The following is a 14,474-nucleotide window of genomic DNA, read 5'->3' on the forward strand; positions in this document are numbered from 1 at the left end:
TGAGAAGGATCATGAGAAATAATTTTCCAACACAGTACCATGTCATCCCAAAGACTGGAAAGGACAGTTGTGCAAAGCTAACAGTGACTCATAACTCCCTATAACATCATTAGTCAACAATATTTATTTATGCTACTGCATACCATATGTTGTTTAAGGAGTGGGGACATAGGCGGGAACAAATAGAACATGCTGGATTTGTTAATGATAAATTGAGGACTAGGGAACAGATTCTCTTTTTACCTTAGGAGCAGAAAGGACACTTTCCTCTCACTGAACTGTGATGTATTGTCCAATAAACCCCATGGCTACCATGCTCCCAATCTTAACACCTTCTCTCCCCAGACTCAGGCAACATGTTTCAATCCTAAATAGCACTCCTCTGTTTAGAAGCCTTTACTGGCCCCCACTTCCTTACCAAATCTAGCCCAAGCTGCTAAACATCGTGTTTAGCCTACCTCTGGCTTACCTCATCTTTCTGGTCTTTTCCCCCACTATGTTCGAGGTCTCCTACTCTGCACCCCGAGGTCTGCCTCCTGTGGCCACTAAAGGCTGGCCTTCCCATGGTGCCTCCCCATTTTTTACCTGGCCCATCTATTCCTCAAGGCTCAGCTCAAATTTGCTGTCCCTAGCCAGGACTTGTCTGCACGCTCCCAGTGCGCTCTCTGTCCCTTTCTTATGGAATTATCCATAGTCTGTCCTATATTAGGGTGACTCTCTTCCACCAGACTGTAAACTGGCTGGAAGGGAACTCTTAATCTGGGTAAAATCCAGAGCCATTTACTACTTCTCTTCCCCTTGGGGGGCTCTGCCTGAAACAGCGGCCACTGCCTCTCAGCCTGGCTCACTTCCATTAGCCCTCAGGTCTCACTGCAGGTAACAGCTGCTCTGGAAAGCCCCCTTCCATCACCAGGTCTGGACTATCTGCTCTTCCCAACCTTCACCCCATCCTTCCCTCAAGGTGCTGCCCAGTGTTCACCTGCCAAGATCTTCACCTGTCAATCTCCCTATGTAAGTGCCTTGGGTTTATGGATGAGTATAGGTGGAGGGACTACTCCTTTCTCCTTGCTGAATGCTTAGCACCTGGCATATAATAGGTGCTCAGTAAGTAGTTGATGACATACAAATAATGGTTCATTATATGGTTGATAGATGTGAACCATGGAAAGGAAGGCATCTGTCCTCTATTTCCTTAGTACTGACATGTGGGAAGCCACATGCTCACTGAGTGCTGATGAACAAGCCCAATATAGGAAATGCAGAGCCAGACCTCTGAGTCTATCCTGGGCTTCCCATGAAGCTCAGATGTACCAGGTGCCCCCACTGTGTGCAGTCTTTGAACTCTAGATCCAGCCCTGTGGGATGACAGCAGGGAACAAACACGAGCTCTTCTAGCCCTGCTACTGAGCTTCAAATCTCCAGTCTACCAGGCCGGCAGTGTCATGTCTCAGAGAAGCTTGTGGCCTCTCCCAGACACTCTGCTTTTGTCCTGAACATCATAGCCCAGCCCCAGCCCCCAGTCCCCACTCCTTGTACCCTCCTATTCAAGGGATTCCTGGGGTCTTAGGACTGGACGGACTTCAGCGCTGCCTGCCCTCCTCAGGCCTGTAGTTTTGCAGGTCAGGATCCAGAGCACAGAGAGGGGAAATGCTGCCCGCAACAAAAGTGGCACCGGGGCCCAGGTCTCCTGATTTCTGGTTCAAGTGACTCTTATGTGGACATTAAAGTCTTCTCTGGGGGCTGAGGATGTAGCTCGGGGGTAGGGCACTTGCCTAGCATGCACAAGGCCATGAGCTCAATCCCCAGCACCATTAAAAAAAGCAACAGCATTTCTTATTGTGAGGAGATGAGCAGGTTTGAGATGGGAAGATGGCTACAGCTCAGAGGCTTCTAAATGACAGAAGGGGCTTGTCAACAAGATGGATACAAGCGTGTGTGTGTGCGCGCGCGCGTGTGTGTGTGTGTGTGTGTGTGTGTTCTCAACACAAACTCCTCAGGTCTAGGAGACACCTCTCTTGTACAACAGCTGGCCCAAGCACCTGACAACCCTCCCACGGAGTATTAAGGGCCTACAGTTCCCTTCTGTGGATGTGGTCATTTGGAAAAAGCCAGAAAAGAAAGAAAGTCCCACAATCCCAGGCTGGGGACTCCAGGAGGCCATGAAGCAGCTGCTGGTGTCCTGAGAGCTCCTGAGGAGCCATCCTGGGGAGCTGGGTGGGCAGCACAGCCTCCTCTAATAAGCACTCTCACCCCAGGCAGAGCACTGAACAGGAAGAACGGCCGCGTGGGTCTTTCCACCACTTGAACACAAAACTCAAATCCTGCTGCAGTGAAGTTGGGTGGGGACCACGGACCATTAGAAAACTGAGGAGAGACAGGGCCATTATCCACACTCAGGGGGAGAAGTGGCCCTGAATAGAGAAGTGCCACTGTTGGGTGGTGCTCTGCGCCCTCTGGGAACCACGTCAGACGGTGTATTTCAGGAATGGCTCCGTGGAGCTGGTGTGGGCTTCCTTTTCCCGGTGCCGTTGGTGAGTCAGCCTAGAGCCAAGACAAGTTCTGACATTTCATTCAAAGGCGGAAATTAATCACCATCTTTCTGAAAACAGCACCCCTCACCTATTGCTTCATTATAGGACTCTGCCCTCTATGAAGCAGCTGGACTCTTGAGCTTTTGGATTCTGGTGGGAGTTTCTGGTGGCCTTTTACACCCCTGCCCACATCTGCTTTGAACCCTGACCACCTACCCTGCTGTGGTGTTGGGAAAGATGAAGAACAGTAACAGCATGTGGGGGAGGTTCAGTACAAGGAGAAACCGAGATCAAACAACCTTCCAGAAGCTAAATAGAATTTTAACTTGAAAAAATTCAGATCAGACTTAGTCACACAAATGTACAAGACTGGATCAGGCTGTCCCTCTCTGGTGACCTTAGTTTCCTCATCTATAAATAAAAAGATTAGTCTTGGTGCAACAGCTCTGGGATTCCTGCTGGCACAGCCCCACTGTGACTCAATGCCCCTATAGAACGAGCCCCCTGAGAGCAGAGAGTGCGCCTGCCTCACACCTGCCTCCCCGACACTCGGCTGATACCTGTGGGCTGTGTGGGCTGAATGGCTTCTTTACATGTGCGCTACACCTTGATGCCTGCCTGCAGGACAAGAGCCACAGACACTCAGGAAGTGATGCAGACAAACACACATAGGACAGAGTTGGGGCTGATTTGATGAGCCAATCTAGATGACCGGCTGACCATGGCTGGAACTATCGAGGTGCAGTGTGGAGAAATGAAAGCTGCAAATGATGCTACTCTGACAAAACTGGAGCTGTCTTGAGAGCCCCAGTCCTGCTTGTGATGTCTTTTCTCCTCTGTATGCCAAAAAACAGCAGGGAGAAGAAGGGAATCCTTATAACAACCCAACGCACGATTTTGTAAGTTATAGTAAATGTGAGTTTGAAATAAACTTTCCTTCTCTTGGTTATTCTGAAAAGGCATTTTCCTTAGCCGTGTATAGCACTTCAACTGGAAGATGGCAAGCCTTTTCTAGAGCTAGATGTCTCCCACTTTAATGTGCGCGAGGTGTACCCGGGGACCTGTTCAAGGCAGATCCTGAATCAGCAGGTCTGGGATGGGGCCTGAATTCTGCACTTTTGACAAGCCTGCGTGGTGCTGATGCAGTCAGGGTGGCCAGAGAACCATACTTTGAGTAGCCAGACTCAAGGGCTGTGGTTTTCCAACCAGGCTGGGTACTGGAATCACTCAGACAGCTCTATAAACCACGAGCCCCACCCGCAGGGACTGTGATTTTATTGGCAAGCATGCGGCCTGGGCACTGGAACTTTTTAAAGCCCCCAAGTGATTCCACTACACAGAAGAGTTTGGTGCCCAAGAAATAAGCCTCAATTCCCCCTCTCTGAAATAGGAATAAAAAGTGCCTCCCTCTAATTATTTTTAAAGTAATGTTTTGAAGACCCAATAATCTGACAAAAATCTATTCTTTTAGCAAGGAAATTAACAATACCCAGAGTTCCACACAGAAAGCTTCTAAGCAGGGCTCGGCTTTAATCAATCAGTTGAATTTGGCTCATGGGTTCAGGTCTGCAATGGTTTCTACTGGTCCTTTAAGTCCACACTAGAATGTACTTAATATCTTGTTCCTCCTTCCACTGGCATCAGGCTTGGGCTATTGATACTGCTTTGTGTGTAATCAGTATTGGAAGAGAAGCCATTCAACTCAGACCCCTGGTAACATCCTGATTCAGGTACCCTCTATGCTTTGCACTGGAGGGGCTCAGGAGCATGGAAAAAAATAAAGGACCCTTCTGAATCATTGCTGTGTTTAACATAAATCCCTGGAAAATACAGATACACAATGTATTGTAAATATAAAAACAGAGCCAAACTGCACGTGGTGGCATATACCTGGGATCCCAGTGGCTCAGGAGGCTGAGGCAGGAGGATCAGGAGTTCAAAGTAAACCTCAGCAATTTGGTGAGGCCATAAGAAACTCAGTGAGACCCTATGTCTAAATAAAATACAAAACAGGACTAGGTATATGGCTCAGTGACTAAGCATCCCTGGGATCAACCCCCAGTACCTGAAAAAAAAAAAAAAAAAAACAGAGCCAAATACCAAAAGAAATTGAAATTACTGTATTACTGTGTACATCACTGTGGATTATATACTCTCTGTTCTGTCAGAAAAGATAAGAAAGATTGTGAGTATTAGACATGACAATTTCTCTTCCCTATTTTTCTATGCAAACATTTTACAAGTAAATAAAGTTCTTATAAATCTAAATTATAATCAAGTAAGTCTTTGTAAATAAATAATACCTTATTACAAATGTGCACATTTCCCTGTTTAGAAGTAGAGCTTCCCCCATGTGCTAAGTATAGTGCCCAGAGTGACCACAGCGGACAGATCCCTTGGCTTACCAGTGTAGTTTGCAGAATAGTTGTTTGGATCTAGAAACTTCTTAACCAGTTCACAATTAGACAAAATATGATTTGTGGTGATAACATTGAGATAGTTCTGAAGACCTTTCTGCCTCTCAGCTATGAATTCACGATCCATGTTGCCAATCAATTTTTTGGGAGGAAGAGGTAGACTTAGTCCTGCAATCTTAAAAAAGAAAATAAAAAGGTATTATACTTATGTCATCCACTAGTAAGATTCAATATCAGAATCCTAAGCCATCATAGTTCATTAAATTTCAGATAACATAGATTTTAAGATGCATCCTAATTTTAGTGGTATTATAAAAATGGGGAAAAAAACTATGTATCTTGGAACTGATAAAATTCTGTATGAAGTATAGTAACTTTAAAATTTTAAAAGGGCTGGGGATGAAGCTCAATGGTAGAGTATTTGCCTAACATGCGTGAGGCCCTAGGTTCAATTACACCACAATTAAGTAATTAATTAATAAGTTAATAAATTAACTAATTAAAAAATTTAACCAAAGCTATACATAAACATAATGCAAAGAACCAATAATTTTTTTAAAATTATTACTGGCAGTTCTGTGGTACTTTGTCTCCCACTCTCTCTGCCACCAGGTGAAATCCCTTCTCCACTACCCTGAAACAGCCACATTCAATTCTTTCTGCGAATCTTTTGGCAGTGGGGAATGCTCATATTGCTCGGTCTTCTATGTCTTGACTTCTCATTTTTGGGAAATTTCTGTACTTTCCCATTATGGAAAAATTAAATTTGTTCTTTTTCATAATTCTTACCTTACTCCACACACATCCAATCCCCATCTGTACATATGTGGTTATAATTTTAGTGTATCATTATCATATTTATATTAGGTAAATTATATTCATAATAGTTATATTCATAACAATTGCTAAACCTTTTGGAGGTTCTGTGATGTAAACTAAGACCTTTTAAAATTATCTGCTTCCCATCTCAAAATTGTGCCTTCCCCATCTGCTTCATGAGTGAGCTCTCAGCTATTGGATTTTCGACCTAAAATATTTTGTTGTGGTTTTCTTCTCTGTTATTATATTTGTCCTTGAGATGGTATGTGCGTGTGTGTGTGTGTGTGTGTGCACATGTGTGTTTATAAAACCAATTGACTATTGTCTAGAGTGGTTTGGTGAGGAAAGAAAAGTAAATGCAGGTGCTCAACCTAATATCATTTTCCAGATCATTTAAAATGTTGAGTCTATTTTTCAAACTTAAAAAACAAAGTATCAAATTGGCATTTTAATTCGGGGAGCAAAGTCACTTTCAAAGAGTGGCGCATTCAACGTGAGTGCTTAGATCAGAGCCACGTGGTGTGCATTAATGATGGAGGGTCTGGAGGGCACCTTGAATTCAGAAAAGTAAGTCATCTGGACCACTCGTGTGGGCCAGCCTAACTGCAACTGTGCCACTCTACAGTTTTCAAATAATGATGCAGCCAGATGAAGAGCCTAAAGTTGATACTGGATGAGATGAAAAGGCTGGCTGATTGCCTATTTCTCCAACGTAATTATGAGAATACATCAGAGCAAAATTAGAACGAATTTTCTATCGTGGCACAATTTATTGCCAGAGAACAAACCTATCAGTTTTAGGTTGGTTTCCTCTTTCATACAATTAGCCTTTATTGAATGACAGCTTCTTTATTAGCTAAATAAAAATGCATCCTCATCCAGCTATCCCACATCCAAGGCTCATCACTTCATTTTATTTTCATCAGGGACATGAAGTATTAACCAAGGGTAATACATAACCCAAACGTAGCAGATGTTTCCTCTTATATAGCTATTCTATGAAATTGCAGGATATAATCTTATTTTGAGTGTGTGTGAGCATGTGTGTAAGCCCACAGATAAGTTTATATAGGCACAAAAATTGTCTGGCAGAATTCACACGGTGGCTTAACAATAGCTACCTTTTGGAGCAAGTTAATTATTTTTTTTCAGATAACTACATAAACACAGTTTTATTCATCTTTCAGAGATCATCTTTTAGCTAAGAAAATTATGCAAAACAATGAAAAATAACTATGATTTTTGCTTGAAAAAGTCTATCCTGTTTGCTCGCTAACACAGTTATTAGCTGCAGTACACAGAAGTCCCAGGACACACCACTAACACACAGGCCTTCTTTATGTGCTTGAGGAAGACATGGGAGTATTTGTGGACTTTCCCAATCTCTGTTAAGCTAGCTTTTGCAGTGAATGACTTGGAGAATACAGCACAAAAAGCTGCCGAACCTCTTTTTCTTCCAACTCTCTACTTATCTCTTCAAAATTCCCTTTGTGGCAACAAACGCTCCCAGGGGTCTGTCCCTGCTGAGAGTGGCCTTTCTCAGTGGAGAGAGCGCCATCCTCTCTGTCCATTCCTTCAGCTTAAGCTCTCTCCTTGAGCTTTTGTCTCCATCCTCTGACTTCTTTTTCTTATTTACCTTGTTTTCTAGGTTAAAATGAGCAATCTTATCACTTTTCTCTGTGATACACTTTAGCAGTGAATGACTCCTCCTGGCTGAGAGCTTCCCATCCTCAGTGTTAACTATGCCTCTTTCCCCGCTGCTGCTGCTCCTTGGCCTGGCTTCCTCCTCCATCACACAGTCAGACCCAGGAAGGCGCAAGAGGGCAGAAAGAGGTGGCTGCATCTGGGAGTGATGGTGCATGCCTGTAATCCCAGCTGCTCAGGAGGCTGAGGCAGGAGGATCACAAGTTCCATGTCAGCCTCAGCAACTTATTGAGACTCTAAGCAACTTGGCAAGACCCTGTTTCTTAAAAAAAAAAAAAAAAAAAAAAAAAAAAAATATATATATATATATATATATATATATATATATATATATGTATATATATAAAGGGCTAGGGATGTGGCTCAGTGGTTATGCATCTATGGGTCAATCCCTGGTTGGGGGGGGGAGTTGGGGGGGCGGGTGGCTGCCCATCCGGTCAGATTTCCTGTGACAGTCTTAATTTTTATTTCTTTACTATGATGCTTATAATGCTCATTCACTACTTTTTCCTCCCAATTAAATAACAAGAAAATACCTTTTGCTTCTCAAACTGATTATATGGGAAGCAAGGATTTTTTTTTTTTTTAATTACCATTAACTAGTATTAACCTACTGGCCTGCACCACCGCATACCAGCACCAACTGCATCCTACCACACCCAGAATGGATATATATCTAATGTCATCAGGTTCAAACACCAATATTTTCACCTACGGTGGGGATGTAAGAAGGCATTTGTTAGCTGTCTTGAATTGTTAGGTTTCCAAGCTTCAACCAGTCTATTTTTCTAAGCTTCATTTTACTCTAGGAAAATGTACTGATCTGCCTAAACCTCCCATGACTTTTTCCAAATCATCAGAGTTCTTTTGCCAACAGCTGCAATTACAGTGTCCCTACTATGTCAGATAGGCTGGAGGTAGTTTTTCTGCCCTATGTGAAGATCTCAGGTTAATATTCCTAGAAGTATAAAACTATGCAACATGTGTCATTTTAAAATGCCTTTTGCCCAGTAGGGTGTCATAGGCCTGTCATTCCTGCTATTTGGCAGAGGCAGGAGGATCACAAGTTGGAGGCCAGCCTCAGCAACTTAGCAAGTTTCTGTCTCAAAATGAAAACAAAAAGGGCTGGGGAGTAGTGCAGTGATGAAGTGCCCCTGGGTTCTATCTCCAGTACCAGAAAAAAGATAAAATACTGCCTTTTATAGAAGATTAACATTCAAGAGACATTTATTTTCTCTTACAGCTTTCTCTTAGACTTTCTAGAATGCTTCCCAATCACAGAATATAAAATCTAGAATGCCAATGACTAGAAGGGAGGGGAAATAACACTAGCACAGACAGTGATAAAGTCATGGAGCCCAGATTTCCTAGACACCTCACAGGGCCTCAGCACCTCTCTTTCACTACCTTCCCCTTTAACTAGCCCTCTGAATTGCCCTGAGTTCCTTTCAGAAAGAAAGGAGAACAGCAAAGCCCAGAGATAAGTCCCGAGTTCCATTCACAGTGACAGCCCGAGGTGGGGCCCGGAGCCCACAATCTGACCGATGCCTAGTGAGGCCTCTAAATGACACAACAAACTATACCACAGTGTCAAGAAAACTAGCTTGGATCTGGATGAAAACAAAACATCCAACATTAATCGTTCATCTCTCTCACTTCTATCATCAGTTCTTAATGACCTGCCGACTACCTTCAATCATCTAGTTAGTATTCTAGGAAGTTCTAAGCTCTCAGTGGACCCTTAATTTGTCCCAATTTCCTCCCAGTGCACAGTAAGTCTCTCCAAGGTCAATGATGGGCAGGAATATTCAAATCACAAAACACTGGTGTTATGTGAGACCTTGGAAATCACCAGGTTCAACCCTTTTCAGATGGAGAAAAAGAGGCTAAGAGGAGCTGGGCATGGTGGCCCATGCCTGTAATTCCAGTGACTCAGGAGGCTGGGACAGGAAGATAGCAAGTTCAAAGCCAGCCTCAGCAACTTAGTGAGGCACTTGCAACTCAGTGAGACCCTGTCTCTAAATAAAATATAAAAAAAAAGGGTTGGGGATGTGGCTCAGTGATTAAGCACCCCTGAGTTCAATTCCCAGTACCAAAATAAGACCAAAAAAAAAAAAAAAAGGAGCTAAGAGAAGAAATGACAGACAGAGGTCTTCTCAATGTTAGTAAGGGGCAGTCTGGGTTCCTCCTCAATTCTAAGGGACAAAGTTTGTGTTCCTTCCCTCTTTGCCGGTTCCCATCATCTCAACCACCTGCTCCTTTGTCTTTGTTTTATGCTATTTCCTTAGATGGTTGCTGATTTGATGTTTATTTGCATTTATTTAAGATAAAATGATTCATCTTCATTGTTACCACAAAATATGTTCACTTACAGAATTTTTGGAAAATGCAGACTTTTTCTATTTTTCTCCTTATTACAGCTCACAGGAGCTTATTTATAAGGAAAAGTATAAATAACATAACGCATAATCCCACCACTTGGGGGTCACCATTGGCATATTCCTTCCAATCTTCTTTTCTTGACTTTTCATGTAACCATATTGTGTGGCACGTATAATTCTACTTTGTTAGTTTCACCGAGGTATGTTCCTGTTGGATTCAGACACCACTCCACCAGATTATATTTCTCTTTTTTCAGCAGAAACTCATTTGTCTGTTGAATGAGTAATTGGACACTGAAAATCCTGGTCACAGTTTCATCGTGCGGTTCTGGTGTCTTTTTGGTCTGTTTTATGGAGTTTGTTTTGAAATTATTGTGTTGCCAAGAAGCTGTATGTTCTTTCTTCTGTTTGTTTACTTGGATCAAGAAAAACCTCCCACTGAAAGGCTGTCTGGCTGTGTTCTTCGCCACACAAGCCAACATCAATACATGTGGGTATTTGCATTTGAAATAAGATGCACATTGAAAGTGCCCATTTTAAAAGAAAAAATTACACTGAAACAAAAATAAAATTCTGCTCCATTAAAAAGGCCACAATTGAATATCATGGAGATTCAAACTTATATCCCCAAAGTAAGAGAAATAAGACCTAAAAATCCTCCCCACCACCCCTGTTCTCAGAGGCTAGGTGGAGTCAGTTTCAATTTTTGGAAATATTTCTCCATAATCTTTACTCAGCTGTGACAAAAAGACGCTGTATAAAGATCATTCAATACTGGGCAAAGATTCATTTGTGAATAAAGATGGAAGCACGTGGTAGGACCAGGGTTAACTCCCAAGATGCTCACATTACTGTATGGCTGCAGGGGGGGAACTTGATGGGAAAATCTGCCCCTGGAATCAACTGCACCTTGGTGGCTTATCTGCAAAGTCACCACAGGCCTAGCTTTTATCTAAGCACAAAGAATACGCTATTAAAATCCACAAATGAAACCAATTAAGCCCATCAATGAGGAGAATTCAATCTCTGCCAATATTCTATCAAGAGATTTAAATTAGCCATACTAAAATTAAAATTAAAAAAAAGACAGGGACTGGGGATATGGCTCTGCGATAGAAAGCTTGCCCAGTGTGCCCAAGCTGCTGGTTTGATCCCCAGCACCCCCAACCCCCGGAAAAAAGGACAACATGTGTCAAATGTATGACAAATATGGCAGTTGCTCACAGGTTTGCAGATAGCTGGGCCAATTCTACCAGAAGGAAAATAAGGCACTTCTGCTTTCGGCAGTAAGTGTTGTAAATAACGGTAAAGTTCGGGCTCTTAAAATGCTATTTTCTGAAGTCTAATCAATAAAAGGTGGCCTTTGGAAGGAGAGAAGCACCACGGTCCCTCCCTGCCAGCCAGCCAGCCATTCTCCTGACCTTTGAGAACGGCATCAGCGGTCACTCAGGAAACAGGCTGATGGCCAGCTCGCCCATGAACATAGCAGCCCTTTGCCTCCCAGCTGAGTTGGCCAGACCGTGCTCTCTGGTTCAAGATAGAGTGGCTTGTGTTACCACTCCAATCTGAGGAATGACACAGGCCCCGTGGTCTCCAGTAACCCACCATGCTTAAAGACCACCCTGCCCGGGATGACACAGCTAGTGCTTCTAATGGTGCTCAAGCCCCTGCAGGACCCTGCCTGCAACCACTACAGGCACTGGCTGTTTGCAGACCGAGACTTTGCAGCTTATCCTTTTTTCCATTATGGCCACCAGGTTAGAATATCCACGTCAGAGAGATTTAGAAATACATATTTAAGAGAAAAAAGTTAAACTGAAAAAGGCTGTCTCTGGTGTTAATCTGGGAGGCTAAGGTGTTGATCTGGGAGGCTAACTATACAGCCCAGTCCAGGGGAGACTTTGAGGGTCCCAGCTCAAATAACCAGTCCTGATCTGTGAAATGGGGATGCTACATCAGCACCTATGCTGTATTAAGGATATGGTCTGGCACAAAGAGACTCACTTTCGAGGGGACTATTAATTATAAATCACAAGTCCCTTCTCAAAAGTTTATTTTTAGAGCCACACGTCATCTCTTTAAAGTATGAATTGATTTCCTTTGTCAGGAAAATTTGTTAATTTCTTGTTCCTGATATTGCTGTTTGCTGTAGTTTGGATTGTGAATGTCCCCCAAAGGTCTATGTGTTAAAGGCTTGTCCCCAGGGTGGCACTGCTGAGAGGTGGTAAAACCTTTAAGAGGTGGGGCCTAGTTGAGAGGTCACTAGGGATAGGCTCTTGAAGGGGAGTATGAGACCCTGCCCCCCTGTCATGTTTTCTCTTGTCTCCCGGCAGTAAGGCAGGCCAAAGCAATAGGGCCAACTGATTATGGACTGAAATCCCCCAAACTGAGAGCTACCATAAACCTTTCCTCTTTATAACTGATTATCTCAGGTATTTTGTTATAATGATGGGAAGCTGACAAACACACCATTTCCTACCAGTTTCTAAGATACCCCAAGCAATGTGTGTCACTAGAGTTTCAAAACACTTACCTGCAAGCTGTTGTTCAGTAAATCAAAGTCACTGTATCTTCTAACAATCTGTAAGAGACAAGACAACAGTGTTTTGATTCTGCAAAGACATCTCTTTCCATTGCCTTATGAACTATTTACTGGCATTCCAGTGCTGAGGCCCTTATGCTAAGAGGAGGAGGACCTCCTGGGCTTCCTCTGTTTTATTTGACAGGCTCAGAAAACAAGCCCTGAGTTGGCTGGGCTATGGGAAACTGGTTAATGCCAGGCAAACTTACAAGACATTAACAAGTACATGAATTAATGATTTTCAAAATTAGTAAATAAATGAAGTTTTACTAAGCTTAGTCTCAAAACGAAGGGTACAGTTCTGAGGCCATATTATCCTTCCCCTGGATCAAACTCCCAAGGAGATAGCCTATCACTCTGGAGACTGGATTACACCTGCAGGAAAGACTGCCACATCTCACCTGATTTCTCGGGCTTTCCCTCTTGGCAGACAGTCCACCTTTCATTGTCTACATTCTTTCTTAGTTGTACTGATGCCACTAGTCATTCCAAGGTTCTTGGTAAGGGATTATTTCGCTTTTGAATAGATCCACTCTCAGCCTTTATTGGGGTTGTCAAATGTTGGTATACAGAAGAATTGCCTGGGAAAGCCAGAACCTCTCTCAGGAATAATCTAATTCAGTAGGTGTAGAGTGGGCCTAAGAGTCCATTTTCGCCCAGCTCTCCCAGGCTGCTAATGCTTTGGATCTAGAAAACTGCTTCCCCGCATGATTTTTCTGGTAGGACCTTGCTGTTGGTACTGCTTGCTACATCCACATGAAAAAGTTAAATTTAAGGCCATCTCTGATAAGAGCAAAAAATCAAAAATTGTACAGTGGCTGCCCCCAGAGATTATGCAAAATTCAAACCTATTCTGCCAAACATCTAAGTGTGACCTTGGACAAGTTACTTAAGCTCTCAAACGTAAAAAAGGGGTAATTCTACTACACAGGACTGGTTTTAAAGGATTAAGTGAATATTAAGGCATTTGCACTTGAAGCAGTCCTGAACCCTTAATATGCTCAATAGATGTTAAATGAAATAATTATTTAAAGAAACAGCAATTTAAAATTCTAGGCAAAGGAAAGATTTGAGTGTGGCCACTGTGGTCAGACTGCATGGGAGGAGACAAGAAACTGCATGAGGGGGCCTGGGGTTGTGGCTAGTGGCAGAGCGCTTGCTTAGCACATGCAAGGTGCTGGGTTCAATCCTTAGCACCCATAAAAATAAAATAAAGGTATTAAAAAAAAGAAAGAAAGAAAGTAAGTAACTGCATATGGTGGAAGATCAAGTTCAAGCTGAGCTCTGAAGGACAAGTTTACATTTTTGGAAAGAGGTGGAATGGTACATATAACTATTAAAACAACAGAGGCTGGGGACATAGCTCAGAGGTAGAGCAATTGCCTGGTGTGTCCAAACCCCAACACTGCAAAACCAAGACAGAAGCAAACAGGAAAGAAATGGCCCCATTCAGAACGACAAGTCAACTGGAATGGGAAAGACTTCTAGATCTGTCTAGGAAATGTTTTCTTTCTGAAGCCACCATTGGGGACGGTAGAGCTAGGGGCTCCAAGAAGACCCTCCCTTAGGGACAGTGGGGGAGCTAGCACTAGGAGTGGCCCAGGAGTGGACTTGGCCATCCATAAAATGCAGTGACCTGACTGTACAATAGTCAGGACACTGACTCCCCTTTCTGTGAACTAAACTCCCTCTAACCCCACCCACCTGAATCATGGCTGTAGGGGTCCTGCTTGTTCTGGTTTGAGCCAGAAAACAAATTCCTAGATACTCTTTCTGGCAACACTGTATATAATATAACCAAACAACTGGGAACAGAAAAACTTTTTATAATACTTATTTTAAAGTCAAAGGTTTCCATTAGGGTAGAGGAAGGGTACCTAGGAGACAGGATGGGAGAATAAGGGGGAAGTACTTATTTATATGCATATCTGAATATTCCACCATGAAACTCACTATTCTGTATAATTAATAAGTAGCAATAAAGAAAAAACATTTAAATGAAGGAAAGCTAACAGCTTATAGCTAAAAGAATATGATTTAT

At 42.9% G+C, this 14,474-nt stretch overlaps 1 protein-coding gene across 8 annotated transcripts in view; it reads right to left on the reverse strand.

Moving 5' to 3' along the window:
* Pxk (PX domain containing serine/threonine kinase like) overlaps positions 1–14,474 on the reverse strand; it is a 75,631-nt gene that overhangs the window by 33,245 nt on the left and 27,912 nt on the right. For all 8 annotated transcript variants that reach the window (XM_046452985.2, XM_046452984.2, XM_058582102.1 and 5 more), the window contains exons 3-4: positions 12,386–12,433; positions 4,937–5,123 (exon numbers count right to left, since the gene is read on the reverse strand). In XM_046452985.2, coding sequence (XP_046308941.1) covers positions 4,937–5,123; positions 12,386–12,433 — 235 coding nt within the window. The remainder of the gene's footprint in view (positions 1–4,936; positions 5,124–12,385; positions 12,434–14,474) is intronic.

This window comes from Marmota monax, unplaced genomic scaffold (assembly GCF_021218885.2).
Source record: "Marmota monax isolate L192 unplaced genomic scaffold, Marmota_monax_Labrador192_F-V1.1 WCK01_AAM20220418_F8-fsc00042, whole genome shotgun sequence".
NCBI classification, from domain to species: domain Eukaryota; kingdom Metazoa; phylum Chordata; class Mammalia; order Rodentia; family Sciuridae; genus Marmota; species Marmota monax.